The sequence below is a fragment of the Canis lupus genome, chromosome 19 (assembly GCF_048164855.1).
Source record: "Canis lupus baileyi chromosome 19, mCanLup2.hap1, whole genome shotgun sequence".
NCBI lineage: Eukaryota > Metazoa > Chordata > Mammalia > Carnivora > Canidae > Canis > Canis lupus.
Window position 1 is genome coordinate 25505843 of NC_132856.1, and position 27754 is coordinate 25533596.

At 38.9% G+C, this 27754-nt stretch overlaps 1 protein-coding gene across 2 annotated transcripts in view; it reads left to right on the forward strand.

Moving 5' to 3' along the window:
* SUCLG2 (succinate-CoA ligase GDP-forming subunit beta) overlaps window positions 1–27754 on the forward strand; it is a 254132-nt gene that overhangs the window by 27713 nt on the left and 198665 nt on the right. For both annotated transcript variants that reach the window (XM_072785456.1, XM_072785455.1), the window contains exon 2: window positions 23438–23579. In XM_072785456.1, coding sequence (XP_072641557.1) covers window positions 23438–23579 — 142 coding nt within the window. The remainder of the gene's footprint in view (window positions 1–23437; window positions 23580–27754) is intronic.

The window sequence follows — 27754 nt, forward strand, 5'->3', positions numbered from 1 at the left end:
GTTGCACCGGCATACTTTTAATGATACACTGAGCACTGTAGTATACTGGATAGACGCCACAGGATCTGTGTGGGTACAAAAGGAAGCTCTTACAGTGTTAGGCTTCAGTCATGTATAGAGAGTGTCCAAGGATGGAGATGTGGTCTTTCTGCTCTGTTCCATATTCTTCAGACCACACGTGGGAATTTGTCCTCTCCTGAACACCACGTTATAAAATGGACACTTTATTCCAGCAGTGGAGTAACTTAAATTGGACTAACAGATAACACAAAGCACAATGATAACCTCTGGACTAATTATGCAAAATATAACAAAACCTCTAAAATATTGACATATTTGAGGGTATTAGAGAGTAACCAAAATTATATAGAAATTGTAGAGGAGTCTGTCCTTGAAGGAAAGGAACTGTACTGAATGAGATCCACATTTATACAGCTTTTCCTCTGAGAGCCCTTCCCAACTCACACAGTGCATCAAACAACTCTCCATTGAAATGTTATTTGTCCTTATTTGCCTAATGAGGTTTAAGCCTTAGCATTGCCAGGAACACTTATTGACACTGATAGGAAGCATTGTTCTTTCGTTGATACTTATCAAAACTGGATATTTTCTTGACATTTCATTATGGGATATTTATTTAATTTCAAGTAGACTTGGGCACTTACGTTATGTGATACGTTATGGGACATGAGGAAATCAAATAACAGAATGAAAGAATCAGGGTATATAACCATTAGGGTTTTGATTTAGAAACTGGTTTTTGAAAATGTATAAAATTCATTTGCTTTTTCCATGTTTTAAAGGTTTGACCTCTGTGAAAATGACTTTACTACTGAAACTGATTGCAGTGTATTATAATGTTTTTGAATATTGATATAATAAATATTTAATAGATACATTCTGCTAGTAAGTACTTCATCTAGCATGGAATTAGAGAAGTTTTACCTGAATCAGCTTGTGAAATAGCCAGAAAAACATCATTGTGTCCCTTTGAATAACCTTAAAAACATCTTACTTTTCATTATTAATTCGTTCGTGCTTTTGGTTTTGGGCTTAAGCACACTAATTTAAAAATGAAGTATCTGTACATTTATCCTTCTGTACTTGTAGGTTCTAGTGAGAAGGGTGGTAGAAAAGCAAAATTGTACAAGCACAGATTTATATTTTAATATGAAGGATCATGAAATATTTTTTGTACCCATTCCTTAAATCTGGGAAGAACCAGTTGGGTTCTTTGCTTGACTGTCTAGATGATTATAGAGATATAATAGTTATAATGATGAAAGCTTTTAGTGAGTAGTTTTATGATATATGCCACAAAGGATGGATCTCACTGATGACAGGTGATAACCTGACAGTATAGTAATTAAGGTCAGAGGGCCCACAAGGTTTGTTTGAATCCTTGAGCTCTTGGAAAAATGTCTGAGTCTCCTTGTACTTTACTTCAGTTTGCCATTTATAATTGAGGATAATCCTTTTCCTACCTTGCAATTTCCAAATGAATGCACTGGGATGGAGCTGTCCCTTCTTTAGAATGGCCACGGTCATTATCATACTGGGGCCAGGGCTTAAAAGCAGGTCTGTATCTCCAGAGTCCATGACTGTAACCACCATACAATATGCTGCCTGACGTAGTAGATGCTTAATATTTATGCTTTGAGGTACTCTTCTGTAGAGTCTGCTTTTGAACTTGTTTGTTGGCCCATTTGTAGATAACATGTGGCAGAATGTAGAGAGAAACTTCTCAGCTTTGGAGTTTAAGAGATAAATGACGGGCAGATGGGCTGATATCCGTATAAGTCTAGAAACATGACTAGTGAACTGTTAGTGTCTGGCCTTGACATACTTTACATATTTTACATTTTCATGAGAACCACTATTATTCTTCTACTGTAAAAGCAAGTCAGTGGCCCCAGTTTTAGATCGAGGGTCATTTTATCAGTGGTCCTTACATCTAATTAGTATACTATCATTCAGCGAATACTTACGAAACACCTCTTATGTGCCAGGATTGTAAAGGCATGGGGATGCTTTGTGAAGGTATCGGACATGGTTTTTGCCTTGGAGACCATTATAATCTCATGGGATGTGCTAGATTAATGAATTGCATAAATGTATAATTGCACTTTGAGAGATGCTATGAGGGCATATGATGGACTGTAAGTTTAGCTTAGGAGGAAAGTGCTGGTATGGGTTTTGGTGGGAGTCAGCAAACTGTATAAAGGGCCATACAGAAAATATTTTAGGTTTCCAGGCCTTACATTCTTTGTTGTAGCCACTCTGTCATTGCAGTGTGAAAGCAGCCCTGGACAAAATGTAAATGAATAGGTATGGCTGTGTTCCAGTAAAAACTTTCTTTACAAAATTAGGCAGGTGGGCAGATATGTCCAATTGACTGTAGTTTCCTGACCCCTGATTTAGGGAATCTGGACAGGTTTTCCAGAGAAAACTATTTATTAGAAAACGTAATTTATGTCCTTGGTATGGAATTCTAAAAGATACATGGGGTATTATAGTAAAAATGACATCTCTCACACCCTCATGCCCTTCCTCGAAGGAAACACTTCTACCAGTTTTGAGTGGAGTGTGTATGTGCATAGTTTATTTTATAAGTTATATAAATGTGAATAGACTTTAAATGCCCTTTATCTGGTAAGCTGAGTTAGGCAAGTGTTGTATGGGGAAAAAACTGCTGCTGCTGCTTCTGGGTCTGTTACTGTTGATTAATGGGATGAGGCTAGGGAGGTCTACTCATAGTTGGTTTTCTTTCCCCATCAATAGATGGGACAGTCTTTTGGTACTTAAAATAGATGAGGATTTGTGAAAATTGGTGTCTACTGTTGAGATATTCTGATAATAACAATAATATTAATGTGAGGAGAAAGAGCACTTCTGGAGTTGCCATGGAATGGCTTAGACAAATGAAATTTATAATCTGGAGCTTCTTATGCTGCTTTCACTTTTGTAATTTAGAGAAGGAACTGTTCTCACATAAGCCAAGTGTGTGTGGCAGTCTGTTGAACATGTGCTGAAAACTTGGGTTGGACAGTCCCTGGATGAAATTTTCCATCTTTATTTCCTGTCATGGAATCACAGACTGATTTAATCCATGGGCTATTTTGCATCTTCTCAGTAGGGAAATAAAATAGCATAACCAGAATCTTCCCCTCTCTTCCCTTTTGTCCTTTGCCTCTTGAAGTAGACAAGTTCTTCATCCTCTTCTCCCATGATGTGGACTGATGAGCAAAGGCATTTGGGCTAGTGGGCTGGTGACAGTTAAAGAAGCTCATCAAAATCCATAGGTTGTTTTGTCTTAAAGCAATGTCTTAATGTATCTACACTTGGATGCTTTCACTTAGCTACTAAGGTGGAAATGTCTCCTGTGTGGGGCTCTCAGTGCTGATGTAGGAGGCATAAGGATGCAGGTTCCCCCTCGGGACTCCCAAGGAGTTTTTCCCTATCTCTCAAATATAGGACAGGGGTCAGCAAACTTTTTCTTATAAGACCAGATAGTAGATATTTTAGGTTTTGCAGCTGTGTGGTCTCTGTTGCGACTACTCTGCTCTGCAGTTGTTAGTAACAAAGCAGCTACAGACAATGCATAAGTGGGGAGACAGAATATTAAAGCCTTTATATTGTATTTTCCAAGGAGTTAATTAAGATTTAGTGTTCTAGGTGCTGTGGACTGAGTGTTTATGTTCCCCTCAAATTCTTATGTTGAAGCCCTAATCCCCAATATGATGGTATTTGGAGGTGAGGCGTCTGGGAGGAAATTAAGTCATGAGGATAAAGCCATCATGAATGGGATTAGTGCCCTTATAAGTAGAGAGAGGATCCCTTTCTCAGCAAGAAGGCAGTTGTCTATAAACTGGGAAGAGAGTTCCTGCCAGAGCCCGATCATGCTGGCAGCCTGACCTCAGACTTCTAGCCTCCGGAACTATGAGAAAAAAATATTTCTTATTAAATCTCCCAATCTGTGGTGGTATGTTATAACAGCAGAAGATGATGAAGACACTAAGGAAGTAGGTTTTACCTACCATTTCAGCTCTTATTGATGGTATCCAGTAGAGCACTGTTTGATGAGGATTTTGAGGTCAAGACTATTCTTTGGGTCAGTGAAGGCAATTGATTAGTGATATCTGTCAGAAGTTCAGATTCGAGGAAGACTGATCCAAGTGCTATGCATCTTTCATCCTTGTCCCTAGGAATGCCTTGGGAACGAAGACTGCCATTTATCTTTACATATCAGATACTTACAGTAAAATATGTAAAAGTCAAGAAGGGCTTATCAAATGAAAGGACAATTTAGCCTGACATCTTCCTACAAAACCATGTTTAAACTGTTTATCCTGCACAGTCATTGTCAGTAAAGACTTGTAGCATTCATGTAAATATTTTTTTACTCTAATGGTTTTCCAAAGAAAGGAAATTCATTGTATTCTATGTTTGTTATTTTTGACTATCAGTATTTTATCTTTTTAAGTAACAGAATCACCAACATCTACATTTTTACATTGTTAAAAAACTAAAGTCTGTAAATTTGAAGATCCAACTGCCTGTATTAAACGATCCATGAATGAGCAGCCTCTCCTCTAGCAAGTAGAGGGGTGCTCCGAAATTGAAGGTTTTTATGGGAGGGTGGGGCAAGAAAGTTATAAGCAAAAGAAAAGAAAGGATTGTTTCAGGCAAGATCACCTTCCCTTAGTGGGGAAGGATGGGAGATATGTTTATAGAAAATGCCTCATGGTCCTTTGGAGGATGAAGAAGGTCCAGATTACATATTTGGTGCTTTTCAGAAAATGCCTGATTGACGGGTTAAGACTTATTGTGGGGTAGGTTGAAACTGTAGTTAGGTTATTAAACCCTAGATTTGGTGAATTGGGCTAGCCCAAGTAATGGCATTTTGGACCTTTGGCTTTCTTTTTGACACCATGATTTTCTCTAATTCTTTATTTTTTTAAAAGATTTTATTTATTTGAGAGACAGAGAGGGCAGGAGAGAGAGAGAATGTACAAGCTGGGGGGGATGGGGTGGAAGGAAAGGGACAAGAAGACTCCCACCTGAGCAGGCAGCCCAGGACCCCAGGATGATGGCCTGAGCCAAAGGCAGATACTTAACCAGCTGAGCCACCCAGGTGCCCCTCTAGTTCTGTTCTTATTGCATTTGTAACTAAGGCCTTTATGTTTCTTACAAGTAAAATAAGCAATACAGTGCAATTAGAATTTGTATTAACTTTCTTTTGAAATATGTAGAATGGGTGATTAGGAGTGATTTTTTTTTATGTGTGCTTCATAAAATTGGTTTCACTTCTTTATAGTAAATAGAACATTGTGCCTTATATACTTTGAGTATTCTGAATCCTTTTTTAACAAGCACAATACACATTTCATGGCTGTATCACAGCACTTATGTTTTGTGTCTTCAGGGTTACAGGATAAGGGAATGCTGTAATTCCCCTGAGGTTGACTTTTCTATCACATGATGCATGGCATAATAGAAAAATATATATTTGGTCTTTGGTACAGAGCTCCTAAAACCTTTGGCATTTCCTGAGTGGTAGTAGTGTCTTTTGTTATTTGTAACTAGCCCCTTCAGCCACACCGGAGCATACCCTCTCTAAACACCTTAGATGGTTTTTGGGGATTAGCTGGGGGACTTACAGGGTTGGAACTTTCCATCCCCTCTTTCACTGTGCCTCTGGGTATGGGCAGGGGCCTGGAGATGGTGGAGTTCATTCAGCAGTGGACAGTCATTTAATTTGTCATTCCTATGTAATGAAACTTTGATTTAGACTCTGAAACAGATTAGGGAAGTTTTCAGGTTGGTGAACACATCTCAGTGCTGCCTGGGAGGGTAGTGTATCCAGAGAGGGCAGAGAAGCTCTGTGCCATACCCCATAATTTTCCCTAAATATTTCTTACATTTGGCTGTTCCTGAATTGTATCTTTGTTAATTATATGTGAAATGCTTTCCTGAGTTTTGTGAGTTATCCTAATGAGTTACTGAACTTGAGGAGGGGTTCATGGGAACCCCTGCATTTGTAGCTGGCTGGGCAGAAGTGTGGGTAGCCTAAGAACCCCATTGCATCTGGTGTCTGAAATGGGGATCATCTTGTGGGGCTGAGCTCTTAACCTGTCTGGTCTGCGCTACCTCTGGGAGTTAGTGATAGAGTTGAATTGCTAGACATCTAGTTGGTGTAAGAGAATAGAGAATTGATGTGAAAGAACATGTATTTGATGTTAGGAAACACCATAATATCTGCTCGTGCTAATGTGTAAATCGCTGTAGAACTCAGTATCTTTTTATATTTGGCAGGAAGAACATTCTTAAGCCAAAGTGTCAGTGATTGAGATTATGCTGAAGGGAAATGTTGAGGCTTGGCAAGCTCATGACAGCCTACCTCACACTTCTTGTGAGGTATGTCTCATGTTTCTTCTTTTCTCTTTCTCTTTCTTTTTCAGCCTTCTCCCCTCACACTGAGAAGCTTCTCCTGTATTGCATGCAACAGTTAACTCTGTCCCCAAACTCTGTTTTTCCACTCATCAAAAAGCCCTGTAGTCAACTAGACTTCCTTCTCTTAGATTAAAGTTTAGTGATCCTCTGTGACTGCTTAAACATGCCCTTCTGGGCATCTCATCCATTCATCCCAAATAACTTACCACAATATTCCAGCTGTCATCCTGAGAGAATTTGGGTGTAGATCTACTTTTGTCCATCTTATACATTCATGCATGCATTTATTCAATAAAAAACTGAATTGAGTACTTACTGTGTGTCTTGCAGTGCTTTAGGTATTGGGCATTCATCCTTGAATATGACAGGTGTTTACTTGATGGAGGTGGTGTCCTAGCTCTGTAAGTATATAATATTAGTTGCAGGTTAGAATGTGCGAGACCAGGAGAAGCATTGACTAAATTGCTCTGTATTCATACTTCCTACTCCTGCTTTTATCATTTTGGGTTTAGTCAGAAATATGGTAACTGTACTAGTTATTTTAACAGGGATAATTTAACCTAGAGACTTGATTAAGGAAATATTGGAAGGGCAAAAAGAGCTCTGACTCAAGCAGAGATTGTAACTGCAGGAAGCAGCTACCATGCCTGGAAAAAATGGAAGCGAATGGGGCTCTTGTAGAGCTTGGAAACAGAAAGAATGGTGACCTAGAGCAGAGTGGTGACCTAGAGCATTAAGAAAGGAAGAGGCACTGGTTTCCATGACTCTGAGGCTGGTGTGAGAGTCTTGGCAGAACCTATAAACTGCACCTAACTGCTCTTGGAAGCAATTGCTACTCACTAGGGTGAAGAGCTGTGGCTGGGGCTGTGATGATAGAACACCAGGCAAACCAAAAGGAGCAGCTTTCTCTGTCCTCTAGCCTGCTAGTCTCCCAGTGGTGCCCTGTATTAGTGGAACCTAGGGGGAAGCCAGCTGGCAAAGGTGAAAGTAATTTGCAGAGTTTCAGCCCATCAAGGAGTAAGCACCTAGAAGAAAGGCTTTGAAGCTGATTAAAAAGTAACTTGATAGCTTAATAACTGGCACATCACTAATAGGGCCCAAGTGTGGGAAAACTGTATAAAATACAGTTATATTGATTTTTTTTTAATGGTTAGACTTCTCAGAACCTTTAATAAGATGTGTATTGAGAATCTCTAAGTAAGGAGAGCAAAATTATATATTTCAATATGTGACCATGAACCTTCCTTCTTCAATTTCTAGCTCACTAATCTGTTTTCTAATTATATTTCCCAAGCTTTCAATATTGCCTCTCCCTTTCTTTCAGTGATTAATTTAAAATTTTTAAGATTTGTGGTTAATTTTTTTGGTGGATATATTAACTTCTCCTATCTCTGTGATTTATTATATTTTTTAAAGTGGTTTTGTGCTGTGTCCTCCATGATCTTTTTTTCCTCAGGTGTTAGTTCTTCTGTTTGCTTCTCTTCAATGATGTTGGTGGGCCTCCATTGTTTGATTATTCATGATACTGTGCTTATAGCAGCCTAACATCAGAAACCATGGGAGAGGTACAGGGGTGCGGCCACATGGTAGGTGCCAGTAGCTAAGCTTTACCCCATGTATCAGAGGTCGCCTGCGGCACAATGTCATCTCTTGGGCCCTACCCCACAGTTACTGTTTTTGTCTAGGAGCATACCCTGTGCTACATCTGTCATGCTAGTGATTTCCTTGGTGCCTCTTTGGTTCCTTGGTGTCTCTATCTTTAAGGTTTAAATTATAACCAGAGCTGTTTTCACTTTTGGTACAGTCCTGTCCTGCACTCTTTGCTGTGGGATTCTACTTCAGTCTATTTCTTATTTGCTTGCCATTCTTCAGGGATTCCTCTCAATTTCTGATTTGCCATGGAACCCACCATCTTCTTTATTATTTTCCCAGTGCTGCCATGAATATTTTCTTTAGACATACTGTTACAATCTCTTGTTCTTGCTTTCTGTATCCCCTCTTTGCTTAGTGTTATGCCTGGCCCTGTAGAGTAGGTGATTTTTTTTCTGTCCAGTGGATTGCTTTGGGCATTGGTTACAAGGTCTGAAGTTACATCATCCAGCCTTCCTTGGGGTGTGTTCTCTGTCCTGGGGAGGTCTAGTGCCTGAAAGATAGCAGGATCTTTAGAGATCAATTTTTAGATGACTGTCTGCTTTCATAGAAACAAAGAAGGAATTCCTTAAGAGAAGAGATATTTAGGCTGTTCATCCTTGGGTAGCCATTTGGATGCTGGCTGAATCTGGCTACATGGAAAGTAATGGAAAGCCATATTTCCACTGTGGTAGCATTTCTTGCCTTGGGTTTGCATCAATCTCAGACCCCATTGAAAAAGAGTTTCACTGAAATCTTTTATTTCACTTTCCAGCAACCTTAAAACATTTTGGTGGTTGATACTTTCGTTTAATGTTAAGTAAACAAGGTTAAAAGGTCACGTGCCTGACGTGCTAGGGCAAAGATGACCCAAGTCTTTACCTCTCCCTCTTAGGTTCATTTCTCACTATTGGCTCCTGAACCTGTCATCAGGACATTACTGAGCAAATGCCATATTTTGCTCTTTTGTGTCTCACTTTCTCTGTTAACTTCTGGTTTGGACCAGTTGTTAAATTGTAGTAATGTCATACTGCATTTCGTTATAGGTTCCTAAAAGAAAAATCATGAGGATTAAACATTTTGGAAATTTCATTGCTTTTATGGAATCTCCCAATTTTAAGAGGATATGCTATGGTTAGAATATTATTATTTTTTTGCTACTTGGATATAAAGTGTCAGATTGTCTCTTTTGCAAGGACCAGATTGTCCTCTTGTCTGTGTGTGCCTTTCAGATTTTTCTGTCATTACAGTGGACTTTTCAAATGAGTGACAGTAATTCTTTCAAAAGTTTTCTGGAGGAAAGTTAATGCCACATATCCTATACTATAGTACAAATTATTTTTCAGGGATTATTTTGAAGTTTCATTTTCATGTTATTAAGTTTTCTGAAAGGTTTCCTTGAATTTAGCTTCTGTGATTTATTAGCACAGATATAAGTAAGATCCTCCCTCCCCGCCCCACACTGTGGCTAAAGAAACTCAAATTATTGCCAGAGAAGAGATGACTAAGGTGAATTGAAATATTTGGTATTCACTTTTCTTTCATAACTAGGACATTGTATGTTGAGTGTTGGGGAGGGCAGTGGGATTTAATACAAGAGATTGTGATTTCTTCTGTAAATGGGGATTGACAATGGAAATGTGAGAAAAGGGGTATTCTCTATAATGTTGTCATCTTTCTTAATAGAAAATTCTAAGATCTAGCTTTTCATAGTGGCAGTATTTTATTCATCAACAAGAATGAAATCAGTTTTTAAACACAAATAGTGGACTTGGAACCTTGCAGACACCAATTATCATTCTGTACAGCAAACCTTCAAAATGTCAAAGAGACAGTCTCAGGAATTTCTTCAGCAAAGGTCGCTCATTTACTACTCTCTGAGTCATTTCTTCAGCATGCCAGGGTGACAGGCAAACCTGTGAGATTGAGTTAGCTAGGTCGCTCAAAACTGCCACTATAAAGAAGCAATGAGAAGTCTATTTCTATCAGGTAAATCCCATTAAACTCAAATGTATCCTGAACTATTAAGCACTATTAGATTGTTAGAAAGAACATGAGTGGGTTGATTGAAATAAAGTCTGCCCCATACAAGCTTTCCCTGAATTTATTGGATGGGACTTTTGGGAGTAATTTAAGAAGGGCTAACAAACTGGGAACTGAAGGGGGTGAAGGAAGGAAGGGGGCAGGGCTCTTTCAAGGTGCTGTATATCTGATGCACTGAGATGTCATATTTGACCCATTGTCATGGCTATGCTGAACACACATATGACAAAGCCCTGTCACATACCTTACATGTATGTTTCCTCCCAGCAACCCTAGAAGGTTGGGTATTTTGTTTTACTGATAGCTATGGTTTACTTGCTCAGTATCACAAGCTCATTCCAGGTGGAGAACAGGAAAAACACCTCTGTAGATTTTTTCATACTGATGATGTTTTTGTTTAATGTAGTTGGGGAAAAATATGTAGTATTCCTCCTTCTGACTCTCATAAGTAGTAAGAATAATAGTCTGCTGTGATACATGTGTAAATGTGTAAAATGGATGGCTGGGGTTAGTTGAGCAATTAATGGCCTCAGTTTGATCAAGGCCATGGCTGTTCTATTATTGTATTCTTTTGAATTTGATTTCAAGTTAGCACTTTACTTCAGACTATTCTTAGAATCTTAAGCCCTCTTTTGCTACTGGAGAGACTCTTTGGTAGCAAGACTCATTTGAGAGAGTTGAAGACATCACATACTCGTGTGTGTGTGCGCGTGCGTGCACGGACGCACACACACACACAGACCTTTTTATAGGATGAAACAGTGACCTAATTTTCAAGATGTAACTTCCAGAGTTCTCACTTTTGCCATAAGTGAGCAAAAGCCAGATTTTTGTGTGAACATAAAACTGTCATAAGACCAAGACACTTGTCAGAAACCTTAGGCAGTCCATAGATCAAAACTAGTGTCTACTCTCCTTCCCTGAGCTCACCTGTTCTACAAAGATGTAGCATTGTTGTGCTGCAAGGGCAGTACCTAAACACATGGATAGGCACTTCACACTGGTTTGCCGGTTTGTTGAGGCAGTGCCAACTTGGTAGCAGGTATAGTAATGCCTTGAGGCCTCATGAGCTGCTGGCCCACAATGATCTCAGTTTTTTTCCAGATCTTATTTTTTATTTTTTCTGATTAAAATTGTGTCTTATACTTTACTTTCTTTCATTTTATTTATTAATAAATCCATCATTATGGAGTTGTGTAGTTACTAAATTTATTACACTAAGTGTGTAATGATTTTTATTTAGAAAAAATGCAAAATATTGAGATTAACATCGTCATCTGTGTGTCCAGTATGAAGAATTTTTAAATATTGCTATTTTCTCACATTTGCTCAGGTCATTTTTAAGTAAAAGACACAAAGTTTAACTCATAAAGTTGAAATCCCTTGGTACCCCTTCCTCAAACCCATGGCTCTGTGACTCTAACAGAATTGCTATCCTAAACTTGACATGTCACCTTCCAAACTTTGGATATGACAACTTCTATTACGTAGATGAAGAAAACACTTTTTTTTTTTTTTTTACTCATATCAGATTCATTGGCTGGGGTTCTGCAAATTAGTCTACTAACGGACAGATTAACTAGAGGAAAACAAATTTATTAACAGGTGCACATACCCCAGGAACACTCACTGATCCATGACTCAAAACAGTGGTCAGAACTTGGGTTTATGTTGCATCTTAACAAAATAACAGTAAATTTGCAGAGGAAAGGAACTTTGAACTTTGTAGGAAGGTAAATCTATAGGGACACTCATGGAAGATAAGGATTAGTAAAGTTGGTATGTTGACTTCTATCGTGCTGTCTCTGGACTAAGACTGTAGATTTATGTCCCATGATTAAGAATCATCCTGCACTTTCTGGTGGAGAGAGAAGGGGAGCAGAGAATTTTTCTTGTGTCTGCTTTTCAGTTACCTTCAGCTCAAAATAACCTTATGCTGCCAGAGTGGCATATGTTGGGGTATCATACCCTGAACTCCTTCACTTGTCTCTATAAGACTGCTTAATTTTTTTTCCTGTTTTAAGTAAGCATACTCTTATGTATTCCTCTTATCTATCACTTGTTTTTTTCCCTGTGTTTTACTTTGGAAGTACATCTCCATAGAGATATTTCAAGAACTGGCTTATTGATTTGAACCCTTTTTTTTTTTTTTTTTGAGAGCATGCCAGTGTGTGTGTGTGTGGGGGGGGGGGGCGGGCAGAGGGGGAGAGAGAGAAACTTAAGCAGTTTCCCCGCCCAGTGCAGACTCAGAACCCTGAGATCATGACATGAGCTGAAATCAAGAGTTGGATGCTTAACCAACTGAGTCACCAGGGCTCCCTGATTTGAGCCATTTTACAGTATTCCTTTGAATATGTCACGAATTCCTCTTTCTTTGCCTGCTCGCCTTCCATGCTTCCCTCCCTCTTTCCCTCCTTTCCTTCATTTATTCCTCCTTTCCTTCTTCCTTTTCTCCCCTTTCTCCTCCCTCCTCCCCTCCCCTCCCCTCCCTTCCCCTCCCCTCCCTTTCCTTTCCTTTCCTTTCCTTTCCTTTCCTTTCCTTTCCTTTCCTTTCCTTTCCTTTCCTTTCCTTTCCTTTCCTTTCCTTCCCCTTCCCCTTCCCCTTCCCCTTCCCCTTCCCCTTCCCCTTCCCTTCCCTTCCCTTCCCTTCCCTTCCCTTCCCTTCCCTTCCCTTCCCTTCCCTTCCCTTCCCTTCCCTTCCCTTCCCTTTCCTTTTCTTTCTTTTCTTTTCTTTTCTTTTCTTTTCTTTCTTTTCTTTTCTTTTCTTTTCTTTTCTTTTCTTTTCTTTTCTTTTCTTTTCTTTTCTTTCTTTTTTCTTCCTTTTCCTTTTCCTTTTCCTTTTCCTTTTTCCTTTCCTTTCCTTTCCTTTCCTTTCCTTTCCTTTCCTTTCCTTTCCTTTCCTCTTCTTTCCTCTCCTTTCCTTTTTCCTTTCCTTTCCTTTTTCCTTTTTCCTTTCCTTTCCTCCTACATGGTGTTTCTTTAATCAAGAGAGGCCCTGTGTTTTATCTTGGGAAGAAGCTGCAGAATGGGATGCATTTTGCCCACTGGGATTAATAGTAAATAATGGAAGATTGTTATAAGATCAAAGACCCAGAAGCTCTGGTGTGGTGGAATGATGTATGGGACTCTGAAAAATTAAGCGTGATGCAAAGGCCAGTTTGGGTAAAAAATTCAAGGTTAAGATTGTTTCTAAAGAAATGCTTTTTTATAGCTAGCAGGTACATAGTATTTACTAGATTCATGTGAACTGTGTCAAGTGTGTGTACATGTGTATGTTTGTATCTAATACTAGATTCCTCTGTTATCTTAAAGCCCAAGTCTAATTCATGAGTAAGCTTTGCTTCAAAGCCCAAGTCTAATTCATGAGTAAGCTTTGCTTCATTAGCAAACTATATCCAGAATTCCTTCATTTCTCTCTGTTTCTACCTCCACTGCCCTTCTCTGTTATTTGGTTGAGGGTCTGCATACTGTGGCCTCCCAGCTAAAGCTGTTTTTGCAAATAAAGCTATGCTGGAACACAGCCATGCCCATTCTTTTAAATATTATCTGTGCCTGCTTTATGTGACAAAGGTGGGTTGCAGCAGAGACTATCTGGCCTCAAAGGCAGATTTACTGTTTGGCTATTTACTCTTTACTATTTCTATTTGGCTATTTATAGAAAAAGGTGGCTGACTCTGGTCTGGTGTAATACAGCTCTCGTAACTGGTTCTCTTGCCTAAACAGAAAACAGAGTGACTTTTCCAAAATGTGAACTTGATCTCACTCCTCCTGCTTAAAACTCTGAGTGAATGAAATCTAAACTCGGGACTACAGATTCCAAGCACTTTCATGATCTGGTCCCTGCTCCCTTACCTCCCCTCATCTCTGACCTATTTCCCCCTAGCTCCTGCCCCTACTAACCCTTTCCTGCCTCAGGGCCTCGGACCATGTCTGCTAGGTTTCTCCTTGGCTCTTTACATGCTTGTTGCCTTTCTGTCTTCAGGTCTTTGCACAGATGACATTTCCTCTGAGGTCATACAGTGTGCCTTTTGCCTACATAATTTGCCATGTGTATATTATTTCCTCCAGAGCACTTCCCATTCTGTCAGTACATTCTCCACCTTTGTGTTCAAGTCCTTCATCCCTGCCCCCTGCCCAGGACCTGAGCTCTCTGACAGCAAAGACCTTGTCTGTGCTGTTGACCAGTATACCTTAGATGCCAAGCATAGTGGCTGCCACGTTATTAGTGCCCAGTGGAAAACTGTTCGAATGAACGAACAAAATACAGGTTCTCCCAGTTTCCTTAGTAGAAGTTAAATGCAAGTATATATTTACTCTACCTTAATTTGTTTTCTTTCTTCCTATAAATAAACCTTGCCCACTTCTATTCACCATATAAAACGAAGGTACTTTTCCTCGGCAACATAGTCATGCTGGCACACTCTCCACTAGGGGACAGGCAGGCATTTTTTGAAACGATGCTATTCAGTATTTTTAGTGCCTTTTATACATTTGTTTCTGCTGTTGTGTTAATATGCTAATGTTTATCAAGGTTGTATTTTTTTCCCTCCCCTTTCTTGCTGCTGGCAGGGCAGCAGTACAGAGTTATGGAATGAGGTCTCCTTTGGGCATTTGTCCTTACTACAAAGAGTTTTACATTCTTTGCTCCTTAAAAAAAAACATGCTGCTTTTTTGCTGAACCTAAGATAAAAAGAACAAGGCGGTATCTTTGAGAATCTTAATTCTTTTGACTTAGTGAAACCCATCCAGGAACCTTTCTCTCATTCAGAGCTTCCCATTTATCCCTCCGGCCTCATATTCAGGACAGCTCTGTACCTTCCTGCAGCGAAATCTGTACACCACCTTCTGTTTCTCCTCCTGCCCCAGTCATTGCTCAGGACCCACTTTTGTGGACTGGGGGCAATGGAGGAATTCACCATCATTGTCTCACTAAAGAGTAGACTGTGGAGTCAGGCACACCAGCATTTGAAGAATGGCCCTCCTTTAACCATCTCTGTTAGTCTTAGCAACACTTATCTTCTCTGAGCCTTATTTTTGCCCATCTGTAAAATGGACTTCTGTTAGTTTCTTCCTTGTAGGGTTGTTGTGAGAATTAAATGAAGTAGTGCTTGTTAAGTGTAGAGTTTCTGTAACTCCATGGCACTGCTATGTATTAGCTAGGATTCAGTTTGGTTTAAAAATATAAGATTTTGTCAGCGTACCCTCAAAGCATTAATCTTAATAATAAATGCTATGGTCCAATTTCTGGATAGTCTGAAAGTTGAACTTCCTTTTCTTTCCTGGTAGGATAGGTTGTTAGGTTTTTTTTTTCTTTTCCTTTACAGATGATCCCCCCTCCTCACTGTGGGGTCCTTAGAGAGGGGTAGTGCTGCAAGAGACCATACCAGAAGAACAAAAGTGGCCTTAGGCTCCTCATTTGATCCTTGTTTGATCTGTTACAAAGACCCTAGCCCTTATTCCTCTTCATCAATAAACTTGACTTTGCTTCTCTAGCCCCCTGCTCTCCGGAAGCCGCACATCCCTATCTACAGCATTTGTTTAGGTACCACCCCACCTCTTAGTGTTCTCAGTTTGCCTGCTGCTTTGTCTTCCCTCCTTTCACATGGAAAACTATTTTTAGGTCAGGAATGGCAGTATGGTTTTTGTCTGTGGTCATTCCAAGTCCTTTTTATTGATTTGGATTCACAGACTGACAAATAAATAATCATTTGAAATGATAGAAACCTCATGGGTTTTTTTAGACTTGGATTCAAATCCTGACTTTCTTGCCCCACTGAGTAGCCTTAGACAAGTTACTTAATCTCTCTGACCCTCACATTTGCTCATCTGTGAGGTGGGAGTACACTGGCTCAAATGAGGTGGAAAGTAAATGTATTTAGTAAAAATGCACATTTTAATTTGCTTACCAAATGTGAGCTTTGTCTGGTCCTTCCTTTTGTAAATTACTGTCCTTTCTCTTTCTTTGACTGTTGAGTGATTTATGTATAGAGATTCCATTATTAGAGCTTAAAAATACTTCCCCAGATGCATTTAAAAGGAACCGCAGGACGCTGTGGGCACTTCTTTATCATTTATGGGATCACCTACTATTTTTATTTTAGGGATTGTTCAGTGTCTCCAAGTTATACTTTCTGTCTTCCTTTGTGTTTCTGCATTCAGTGTCTCCAAGTTATACTTTCTCTCCTTTGTGTTTCTGCATTAAATAACAATAGCAGAGCATTCTTTTGAGTACTTATATTGGGCACTATTCTAGTTGATTTCCACGTAATAATTCATTTAATCCTCAGAGCAACCTATGAGGATGAGCCTGTTAATTTCCTCCATTTTGTAAGTGATCATAGTCTCTCTGTACACCTGCTAGAGCATAAGAACTCAGCCACAGGGCACTAATTAATTAGTTAATTCATTTCCTTACACTATGTAAAGTAGGGGTAACCTAAATGGAGAAGGGTCAGAATCATTCCAGTTCTGGAAAGAAGAGAATGCTGTATTTCCAAAGGTGACTCCAAATGAAAGTCCCACACTTTAGCCTGAACATATAGTAAAATGTAACAAAGTGTTGGTACCTGGTTTCCTGTGCTTTCTTCCACTTGTGACATTATTTTCTTCTTTTCCATAGGCTTAGGCTTTTATTACAATGTTGCTTTTCCTTGCTTGTTTTTTTTTAGCATGTTGCCTTTCTGAAGGTGGAGAGGATATAATCACATCAAGGGTTAAACAGTACTATTATTTTTATTAGTATTATTGCTGCCATTATTATAATTTTCCTCCTATAAACAGGATTCCACTGAACCTCTTATATAGGGTGACAGTGAAGTGGCTTCTTCATTAGAGCCTGTTTTAAGCAAGCAGGTCTTTTATTTTGTGACACCTATATTGAGACACATTGAGTTATATCTGTCTTTTCATGTGCACCAACACGTTTATTTGAAGCCTACTATTTCCTAGGTAACGTGACTAAGGTAGATTTATGGGTGCTAATTTACATACAGAACAACATTGGCAAAAACTAAAATATAACAAACACATACCAACTTTTGGCCTGCCACAGCCCACTGAGCATCTGCCTTCCTTGCCATGCTTGCAACGAAAGGGGAATATATTTTCCTCTGAGTTTACAGCTAATTCCTTGTTTGTATTCCACTGTCGTCATTGCTGTTGAGAGCTTGAAATGAGGTTTAAGAGCCTCTTCCTATCTCACAGCAGGAGTTTATGTTAGGGGTGGTCGTTCTGTGTAACAGAGAATGCAAGTCTTTGTCCCCCCACACTCCACCCCCACTCCTGGATTTCACACCGCATTTGGAGAATTCTGCTACATTGAAGTAAGGGTACAAGCCCTTCATTTCCCAGACAAGTTAATAGATGCTCAAGGCTGTGCAATTGGGTTAAAGCCTAGGTTTGACTACTTCCTCTCAGTGTTGTCTCTAAGTAGATTGATTTTCATTTATTACACAAATAATAAATGAATTTTTTCTATAAGAAGTGTTTAAAAAATTATAGATTAGGGTAAACCTCCCTTTGATTATCATCTTTCTGGTCTGCTCTCCTCCAGTTTACTGGCGTTAAGTTGGTGAACTTCATCTGGACTTTTCCCTATATATTACGTCTACCTACATCTGTTCTTAACAGAAAGAGAATGTTGCTTTGTGTGTAGATACGTGTGTCAGAAATACAAATGTTATTCTACTTTAAATATTGAAAGAAACTGGTTGTTATGTGCCTTGGAGAATAATCAATGTTAGGATGTTCATACTTACCAGTCTAGGCTAGTCAATGAGGCGATTACAAGTTATTCCCAAGATCATTGGTAAACACATCAAAGGTTTATTTCTCATTCATGCAAATGTGGGTCTTATGGTTCCAGGGCCAAGGCAGCAGTCTGTACAGTAAGTCAGTAATCCAGGCTGCTCCAACCCTGTAACTCCACTGTCTCCACACATGGCTTCAGCACCTTGCACCCAAGGAAGAGGGTCCTGGAGGATTGTCTATGGTTGCTTAAAAGTTTTGGTACCCTAGCTGCAAAAGAACTGAGGATGTAGGGGACCACAAGGGTACTGGGTGCTACTGTGTTACCACAGATATTTTGAGTGCACCGTATTGTTTGGATATATTGTGATTTATTCAGCCCATATCCTATTTGGTAGGCATTTAGATTACCTTCCACTTTACCCTTTATTATATACAACATTTTACAGAAGATCCTGATATATATCCCTAGTATATGTTTCACTAGGATGGGCACCCAAAGGAAACTTTCCAGTTCAGAGGAGGTAGCTGTTGTACTTTTCATAAATGCCATCAAATTGGTTTTGAAGGTTATTGTACTGGTGTTGTCTTTGTGTGAGTAGAATATGGGGAAGCACATTTCACCATGCTTTCACCAGTGACATCGTCAAACCTTCATTTTTGTTTTAATTTCTATTTTCCTTATTACTAGTGGGTTTTCAGCTCTTCCTAAGGCTCAACTCTGCTGCCTTCCTGAGTGAAGTGTTGCTGTGGAACATCAGGCTGCATGCAGAAAGACAGAGGGAGTGCGAAGAGCCAGTGGGCAGATGTGACTCGCTGAGTCTCCCTTTGGGGGGTACCCAGCTCAATGACATTTTCTCTACTCCCTTTATTGATTTTTTTTCCCCTGTGTTGCTATTTCAGTAGTCTCTACACCTCTAATTTTAAAACCATGGGGCGAAGGAAGATTTTTCGGTCGTGTCATTTTTTTCTATATAGCTGTCTAATTTTGTGCTTTGAGTTTTCTTGTGAATTTTTGCCTGATTAGTCATTGTCTTTTTATCTCTTGGTTCTCTTTGTCTTTCCCCTCATTTTTCATTCTTTTTCTTCTGCCTCTGTTCCCTTGTTCCCACAGGCCCTTAAATCTTTATGCTATGCTCTTCTTTTAAGTTGTGTTTTCCACTTCCCTTCCAAGCTTGCTCTGGCAAAGAAACATGGAAGAGAAGGGAGCCATGGGAAGGTTAACAGGAAAGTCCAGATGGAACTAACCCCAGGTGCCCACCCACCCCAGCTGTTTTGAAAACATGATGCTATTCCTAATATGGTCCCTTTGCCAAAATCTGTATGAAAGGAGGACAGAAAATCGGGGTTAGTCTAGTCATCTTCCTGCCTCTGGCTCACTAGAGGATCCCTAGGCAGGTTGCTTCCTGTCTTTAGGTCTCAAGTTTCCTGACTGTAAAATGAAGAGGTTGGATTCCGCTAACCCTTCCATACTTTGGAACTCCAGTATATGAAACATGATTGCCTGAGTAGGGTCCCAGAGTCACCTTCGTGAGTGGGCCACTGCCATTGCCTTTCTACTCCCCTACCTTGAAGGGGCCATGTGGAGCACTGGGTTGTTTAGTAGATTTAACAGGGGGAGACAATTACTGACAAAGTTTCTAGAACCCTTGGCAAGCAAAGAGGGGCTGGGAAGGCAACCTAGAGATTGGCAATAGCGGAATCCTCTGAGCCTGAGGGGTGGAAGGAGATGGTGTTATCAGTGTCTGGGGCCAGCCAATGGGTGCAGGAGTCATGGTGGGACAGATGGTGGGAGCTGAAATTAGGAAGGGCTTTCTTGGGGGATCTGAAACGTCATAAGAGTGGCAGTACTGCTGGAGTTGATGACCGACTCAGAAAGTTGAAGACAAAGTCTGAGGTCTTCTTCTCACTCTCCAGTCTCTGAGTGGGGTCTCAGATTTAGGAAGAAGCTAGTTGGCAAAGAGCTTGGGGACTGACTGGAAGGCAAACAGGCAAATAATTGGTAGAAACAATTGAAAGGTACTGGGTCAAGTGGTCCTTAAACCCCTTTCAATTGTTTATATTCTGGAGTACATGGATTCCCCAGGAAGATATTTGTCTAAAATTTTAACAGGTAGCTCTGCATACGAATTCAAATACTTCTGTCATTCTAGTGTGTTATGAGAGCCTCTACTCATAGTTCTCCTCCCAACCTCCCTCCCAAAGCCTGAAGCAGTTACATTTTTCCTAACAAGCACTATGACAGTGTTTTGTGAGAATTCCATTCCTGGCAGACTTGGCCTTTTGAAGAGAAGAACACAATCTCACTTATCCCAGTCTCAGTTTTTATCATCAAGGGGCCCCTGGGAATGTGGGACCAGAATATAAACACAGGGAACCAACAGTATTACTCAGTGGGTCCATATTGTGGATTAGAGAAGTTTTGCTGCTTGACAGCTGTCTGTAATCTTTGGCTATTGACTTAACTGTCAGCCTGAATTTCCTGATTTGTAAGATGGTTTTCTTAGGATGCTATAGATAGGCTACGTTCTGCCACAGTAACAAGTATTCTCCAGAATTTCAGTGGCAGGAAATCCACAAAGGTTTGTTTTTCATTACACATTCATTGTGAGTGTTTTTCATTACACATTCATTACACATTCATGTGTCTGTCTTCACTGACCCCTGGCTGGTAGATAAGTACCGAGGTAAATATTCCATTCCCCATGTCAAGAGAGAGAGAACTTAGGGGGAAAATGGTTGACAATCAAATGTTGGTCCAGATGAGTTACACATCATATATATTCATGAGTTATTGATCAGAACTAGTTACACAGCCACCCCTAACTTCATCTAAGGCAAGTAAGTACCTGGAAGGAGGAGGATCAGCAGTATATGTTGGTTTGCATTAGTGACAGCTGTGGAGAAAAAGAATACTTCACTTTTCACAATTAGATAGTATGAATGCTTATTATCATGCCTAGCACATGGCCAATATGCCATGATAGGAGGGGAAACTATTCTTATTATTGTTTTTATTATTCAGCAGTTGATAATATTTCCAGCATACATTACACCATCCACTTACTTAGTAAATTTTTCTTCTTTTTTTTTCTTCCCCCTGAAAATGCAGAGGTAGGCTTCACTTTTTTCCTCTGTGGATGTTCCACAGATTCTTAGTAAATGCAGTTGAGTTGGAGCTTTAGACCTGGTCAAGGACCCTGCTCTTCTGAGTTTAGGTTTGACAAAGGTAGGCAATCATTCTGTAAGATGATCACTTTGTGAAGTGATAGCTTGGGTATCTGCAGTGGCTTGGAACTATGTTTACTGTGTTGGTTTTCAGTTTAAGAGCAACAGACTTTAAGCAGGCTTTCATCTGAGTCAATGCAGAAACAGTCAATATGTATTATATGTCTATGAAGCTGGCCTGTGGATCAATTGCAATTAGTTTGCAGCAGACTGCATTAACATATCCAAAATTAATACGGTGAGCGTTCTAATGAAAAGGAATTGACCAGACCACACTGTTTTTAGTCTCTCACATGCTCTTTTCAAACTGTATTTCTTTTTTTCTTCTTCTTTTAATGGCTTTAAGTTGATGTGTCAACATAGACTTAATCTATTGATCCTTCCCCATCTATCTTTTAAAAGTGTTCCCAGAATATAGTATATATCTAACATTTAATCTTTTCTTTCATTAGGGAGCTTTTACTAAATGCCTTAAACTTGAATTTTTCTTGGTCCATTGTGTGATGTGTTAAGACTCTTAAGTCAATGAGTATGGTCATGTGTGAAATTTTGTGTTTTTTTCCTTTTACAAATGTTTCATCAAGACTTAAAAATTCAGAAGTAAGAAAAAAAATTCAGAAATAAGGTTAACAAATCGTATACAATTAATAAATAATACAGTGTATGATGTGAACGTAGCTTGTCTGGTAATTTATTTTGTCTCAATATTATTAATTTCTGAAGAAGAAGTGTAGACAACTTCAACATTTAAAATATCATTACCAGTATTTGGAAGGCTGAACAAAGAGATTTCTTTAAGCTTGATTATGTCGACATTTGAATTTTTTTTACTAGTGTGTGTAAATTTTTTTTTAAGGTCTGAAGTACTTTTACTTTTCTATTTTTAGAGAAAGTCACTTTCTGGAAATGAAAATTAACCTGTAGTTAGAAACAAAAGGACAAAAGGCAGGGTTTATTCGTTTGACCATCTAACTTGTATTTCTTGAGTATCTGCCATATGCCAAACACCATTACATTCTTCTTAAAGATACAAAGAAGTTGAAGATACGCTCTGCCCTTGAGTAAAATCAAGTTTAATTGTAAGGTTCTGGAACCTTCTTAGAATGTCTCTCGTCCAGAAAAAGTCCATGGATGCATTGTAGCTTGGAGATTCCAGAAGAAAAGGTCATTTTAAGGACACATTTGAGGTCCTGAAACCTAATGGTTCTATGTTGTAAAGTACTGTGGACCTGTTAATGATCTGTGTGATATTTTCTTGGCCATCCATCAAGGCTATGGACAGAAGCCACTAGGAAGTGTGTCAGATGATTTTCCTCTACCAATCTTGTGATCAGTTGCATGATTGATTTTTTGGTTTGTGCATTCAGGGCATTGTTATCTTACCTACTGTAAGTAGTGGTTTTTTGCATCATGACTCATGATTGGAAATGAGCTTAAACTTGGTATATTCATTTTTTTCTTTTTTTTTTCCTTTTAAAAATGGATTGTAGAGATTTGATTGGGAATGCTGTTGGTCTTACTGGATAAAATGAGAACAGTTTATTTGTTCATGTTCTGCTCTTTGATTACTTTTTTCAGCACAGATTAAAAACTGATAGTACATATTGGAAAACCACTTCTACATAATGCTTAAGGAAAGTTACTTTAATACAGAACGTATAGTTTTTAGGAAATAGTTTAATTAATGATGATTGTTTCAGGTTACAATCCTCAAATTTGTGATTGAAAGAGAATATCATTAAGTACATAATGACTGTGCCTAGATTCCCTTAAAAACTATGGTAAAGAAGTGGGCTAATCTGTGGCCCATTGAACTTCAAAAGGTTAAAAAATGTTCTGAGATACCCAGTGATGATTAGCGATGTGCACACACTTACTAAAATAGTGCTATGAACTTTATTTGGGGCGGGGATAGGGGGAGACATATCCTATATAATAAAGTTCTTAACATCTTTAAAAATAACTTTTTATTCTTAAATATTTAGATTCACAGAGAACTGCAAAAGAAGTGCAACAGTCTCGTGTGCCCTTCCTCCTCTTGCCCTCATGTTGACACCTTATATAGTTTCAGTTCAATGTCAAAACTAAGAAGTTAACATTGGTGCATTCCTGTTAACTAGATAATATACCCTGTTCAGTTCTTACTATTTCTTTAAACCTGCATTCATTTGTTGGGTGTGTAGAATTAAGCTTGAAGAACTTATATAGTCTTTTACTCCTTTTAAAAATACCTGTGTTGCTAATCATTATTTGAGAGTGTAAGACTGGCTACATATATGGACTGTTATTTTTCTTGTTATTTTTAAGTATCCTTACCTGTCTCTCTCAATTTCTCTAGGCAGTTCAGTTAACCCCCCGAAGATGGCTGAACCTGCAGGAATACCAGAGCAAGAAACTGATGTCTGACAATGGAGTCAAAGTTCAAAGATTCTTTGTAGCAGATACTGCAAATGAAGCTCTGGAGGCTGCTAAGAAACTAAGTAAGCTAATTCACAACAGGTGAAATAACACATGCCCAAATTAGTGACTTCACAGGTAGGAGTGAACTCGTAGGTAAATTTCTTTGTAGCAGGTTATACTAATGGCAACAGGTACGATGGAGAGCTTTTGAATTGCAAAGGCAAAAAAGCCCAATTAGGAAAATGTGATTCTTTTTCATGAGATACCAGTGTATGGGATGGATGTCACTCTGGTAATTTTTCCGAATTTTTCCACCATCATTTCACATAGTTCTCTTGATCTGTGGGTTTAGTGGCTGGGGGAAATAAGGGTAAAGGGTATAGAGTGTCAAACAGAAGTCCACAGCTAGGTAAGGTGGGAAAGATGGTTGGCATCCTCGTTGAAGCCTTTAGAACACGTAGAAAGTTCTTTCTGAGTAACTGGAGGAAAGGAAGGGGAAGGGCATGCCTTTGGAAGCCAGGCTGACTTTGGGTCAGGGTTTTGCCCTTCCATTTACCAACTCTATAAAACTTTGTAAAAGTGCCTTCTCCTTTTTGTGCCTCGGTTTCCTTATCTAGAAATCAAGGCTAGTGTGTTATCTCCCAATGCTGTTGTGGGCCTTTAAGGGAGACTGTACATTGGTATGTGGTAAAAAATCTAACTAATTTTCCAATTATATATAAAAAAATAGGAATCAGATCTTACTTTGTTTCCATGAATATTCCTTCTAGTGGTTTACAGGCTCTCTTACTTTACTGTCAGTCTGGTTTATCACTGTCCAATAGAAATAGAATGTGAGCCACAAAAGTATTTAACAATTTTCTAGGTCACTTAAAGAGAACTAAAAAGAAATGGGTGAAATTCATTTTAGTAATATATTTTGTTTACCCCAGTATATCTAAACTATTATTTCAATATGTAATTAATGTAAAAACAATTATCAATGGCATAGTGTGCATCCAGATTTTGTCCTACTCTTCAGGAGTCAGATTTGTATTTTAAATTTCCAGCCCATCTCATTTCACACTAGCCACATTTCAGGTGCTTGATAGACATGTGGAGCTAGTGGCTACCATATTGGGCAGCATAGATACGGACACTAGAAGGATATACCTATGTATTCTTTGCTTGCAGCCTTGGAGGACAGCTGCTTCCCACTAGAAGTAAAGAATGGAGCATCTGCTAACTGCCCTTACCAGGCGACTATAGCAAAAGTTTGAGAGTACAAGATAGAGGCAGGCTCCATATTTCAATTTCCCAATTTTCTATGCTCTTTTAAGAGTAAGCAATGAGGTGCTTCAGCTAGTTATTGTTCTTTTATCTCCCTTACAGAGTTCCCCCAGATGCTTATATGCCAGATCCTTTCTATGTTATGTCAGTTGAAAAGTATGTTTATTCTTCCCTTCAACAAATATTTATTGATTGTCAGCCACATGTATTAGGCATGTGGATACAGCTGTGGAAGATAAGCAAGCCCTCTTTCTTTTTAGAATTTACATTCTAGAAGGTAGTTAATTTGTAATTTTTAGATGCTAAGTGTAGAAATTGAGAGTGACTTATAGTTTAAGAAATGGAAATTGGTTTCATTTTCAAAAACTATCAAGATTGGTTTTTATGGTGGAAAAAAAATGGTAAAATTCAACCTTGACCTGAATGGGAGCTCCTCTTTGCAGTGTGGGAATAGAGTCAGTAAAGGTTAGTATTCCAATACATGAAAAGATCATTTTTGTTTTATACTCCTGTGGTTTAGGGAATGGGTAATGAGAACAAAGAAATGTAAAGTTCAAGTTGGTCTTTGGTCTTCATTTTCCCCATTATTTCCAGTATGTGCTGACATACTAACATTCCAGGTCCAAGGATCCTTAAGGGAATTCTGGAAGCCAGCTGATTATTAGCCCCTCCCCACTTAGGCACAGCACAGCAAAGAGGGCTTATTGTTCTGATTTTCAATGGAAATTTGGACTTACTGAACTAATTGGCTTCTTAGTTGATGGTTTGTTTTATAAGCATTTATTTAGCCACCGCTTTGTAGTTGGGACATTATATACTATGTTTGTAAGACATAATTTTTGCTCTGCAGGAATTAACAAGGTTGCATTTATATGCTGCGGCCAGAGTAAAGGCAGGGAGACAGACTATAAAGCAAGTTTAAATAAAAGTAAAATTAAAACATTAAAGTAAACTTTTCAGAAAGCCATTTTGGTTCTTGAGGAGTGGTTTTAAGAAAATCAAAGTGGATAAAAGGATTAGATTGACCCAGCTGTGCCTGTACCTTGGCCTGTACATACCTGTGATACTCATTTAGGCAGTGTGGCCGTGGGAGTGCCTCTCTGATCCTGTTTAGGGATTATAGAGAACTAATCCAAGCCCCTCATTTCCTGAATGAATGAGTAATGCTTCTCTTACTCAGTGAGGAGTTTTGGAGGAAGGAAGGTCTCCTCTGGCTTTTGTTGTATAATAGACAGTTTTGATCAGAGGGAATATTTAAAGTATTGGAAGAAGAGATGGTACCAAGTCTAGCTGGTTAAAAATGAAACGAGTAGATAGAAAACATAAAAAAAGTCAGTGAGATTGGCTAGAGAGCAAAACAAGAAGAATTTGGCAAAACTTCATAGCATTGATTTGCTTATTGCTGCAAGGTAGACAAGAACCAATAGCAAAAGCTTTACTAAATAGATTTGAGGTTAAGGTTAAAGCTGGATCACACATGTATCTTTGTGATTGCCCTGAAAATCTGCCCTACAATTATATTTTAAAGGAGAAAAGTTACAGAGAAGGATAATATGCTTAAGGTGTTACCTAAGAGTTTATTGCTATCATCATCATTATCAGCATGTGATTCCAAGGGACTCACTGCTGTCATAATTCAAATTCATAGACAAATCAGGGACACTTGATAATCAGCATTTTCTGGATCATGTGTTAAGAGAGTTCATTTTTTAATTTGAGAAGTTTGTAAATGATTGAAATGTATTTACCTTTCTACTTTATTCATATTTGGATGTGTTTAAAATATAGTGATATGTATAAAATATTTTGAAAATGTTGATATTAGTGATACCTATGATTTCCAGGAATATCTGTATGGATTTTCTCACAAAGGTCTTTCTTTGTGTCTGAACCCACCTTTCTGGTTGCCTGTTGGCCATCTGTTTATGAATGTCTCCATTTCTCCTGGTCCAAATGGAATTTGTCAACTCTCAGTTGTACCAAACCTTCTCTTTTTATCTCCCCCTACTTACCCATCTGAGATTCCTCTCAATCATCTTTTTTTTCCGTCTGTTTCTTGATTTGTCTCTTTTTTTTTTTCACCCTTTGCTCATTTGTTTTGTTTCTTAAATTCCATGTATAAGTGAGATTATATTTGTCTTTCTCTAACTTATTTCACTTGGCGTGATACCCTCTGGCTCCATCCATGTCACTATAAATCGCAAGATTTCATTCTTTTTTATGGCTGAATAATAACACACACACCCCGCATCTTCTTATCCATTCGTCAATTGATGGATACTTGGGCTGCTTCCATATCTTAGGTATTGTAAATACTGGTGCAATAAACATAGGAGTCCACATATCCCTTTGAATTAGTGTTTTTGTATTCTTTGGGTAAATACCCAGTGTTGTGACTGCTGGACCAGATGGTAGTTTTATTTTTAACTTTTTGAGGAACCTCCATACTGTTTTCCAGAGTAGCTATTCCAGTTTGCATTCCCACCCTCTGTGCACAGTGGATCCTTTTTCTCCATATCCTCACCAACACCTGCTGTTTCTTGTGTTGATTTTAGCCATTTTTTTTAAAGATCTTATTTATTTATCCATGAGAGAAACAGAGAGAGAGGCAGAGACACAGGCAGAGGGAGAAGCAGGCTCCATGCAGGGAGCCCGACATGGGACTTGATCCCAGGTCTCCAGGATCATGCCTTGGGCTGAAGCTGGTGCTAAACCGCTGAGCCACCTGGGCTGCCCGATTTTAGCCATTTTGACAAGTGTGAGGTGGTATCTCATTGTGGTTTTGATTTGCATTTCCTTGATACTAAATGATGATGAACATGTTGTCATGTGTCTCTTGACTATCCTTTGGTGATCTGTATGTCTTCTTTGGAAAAATGTGTATCCGTATCTACCCATTTTTTTAAAAGATTTTATTTATTTATTCATGAGAGATACAGAGAGAGAGAGAGAGATAGAGAGAGAGAGAGAGGCAGAGACATAGGCT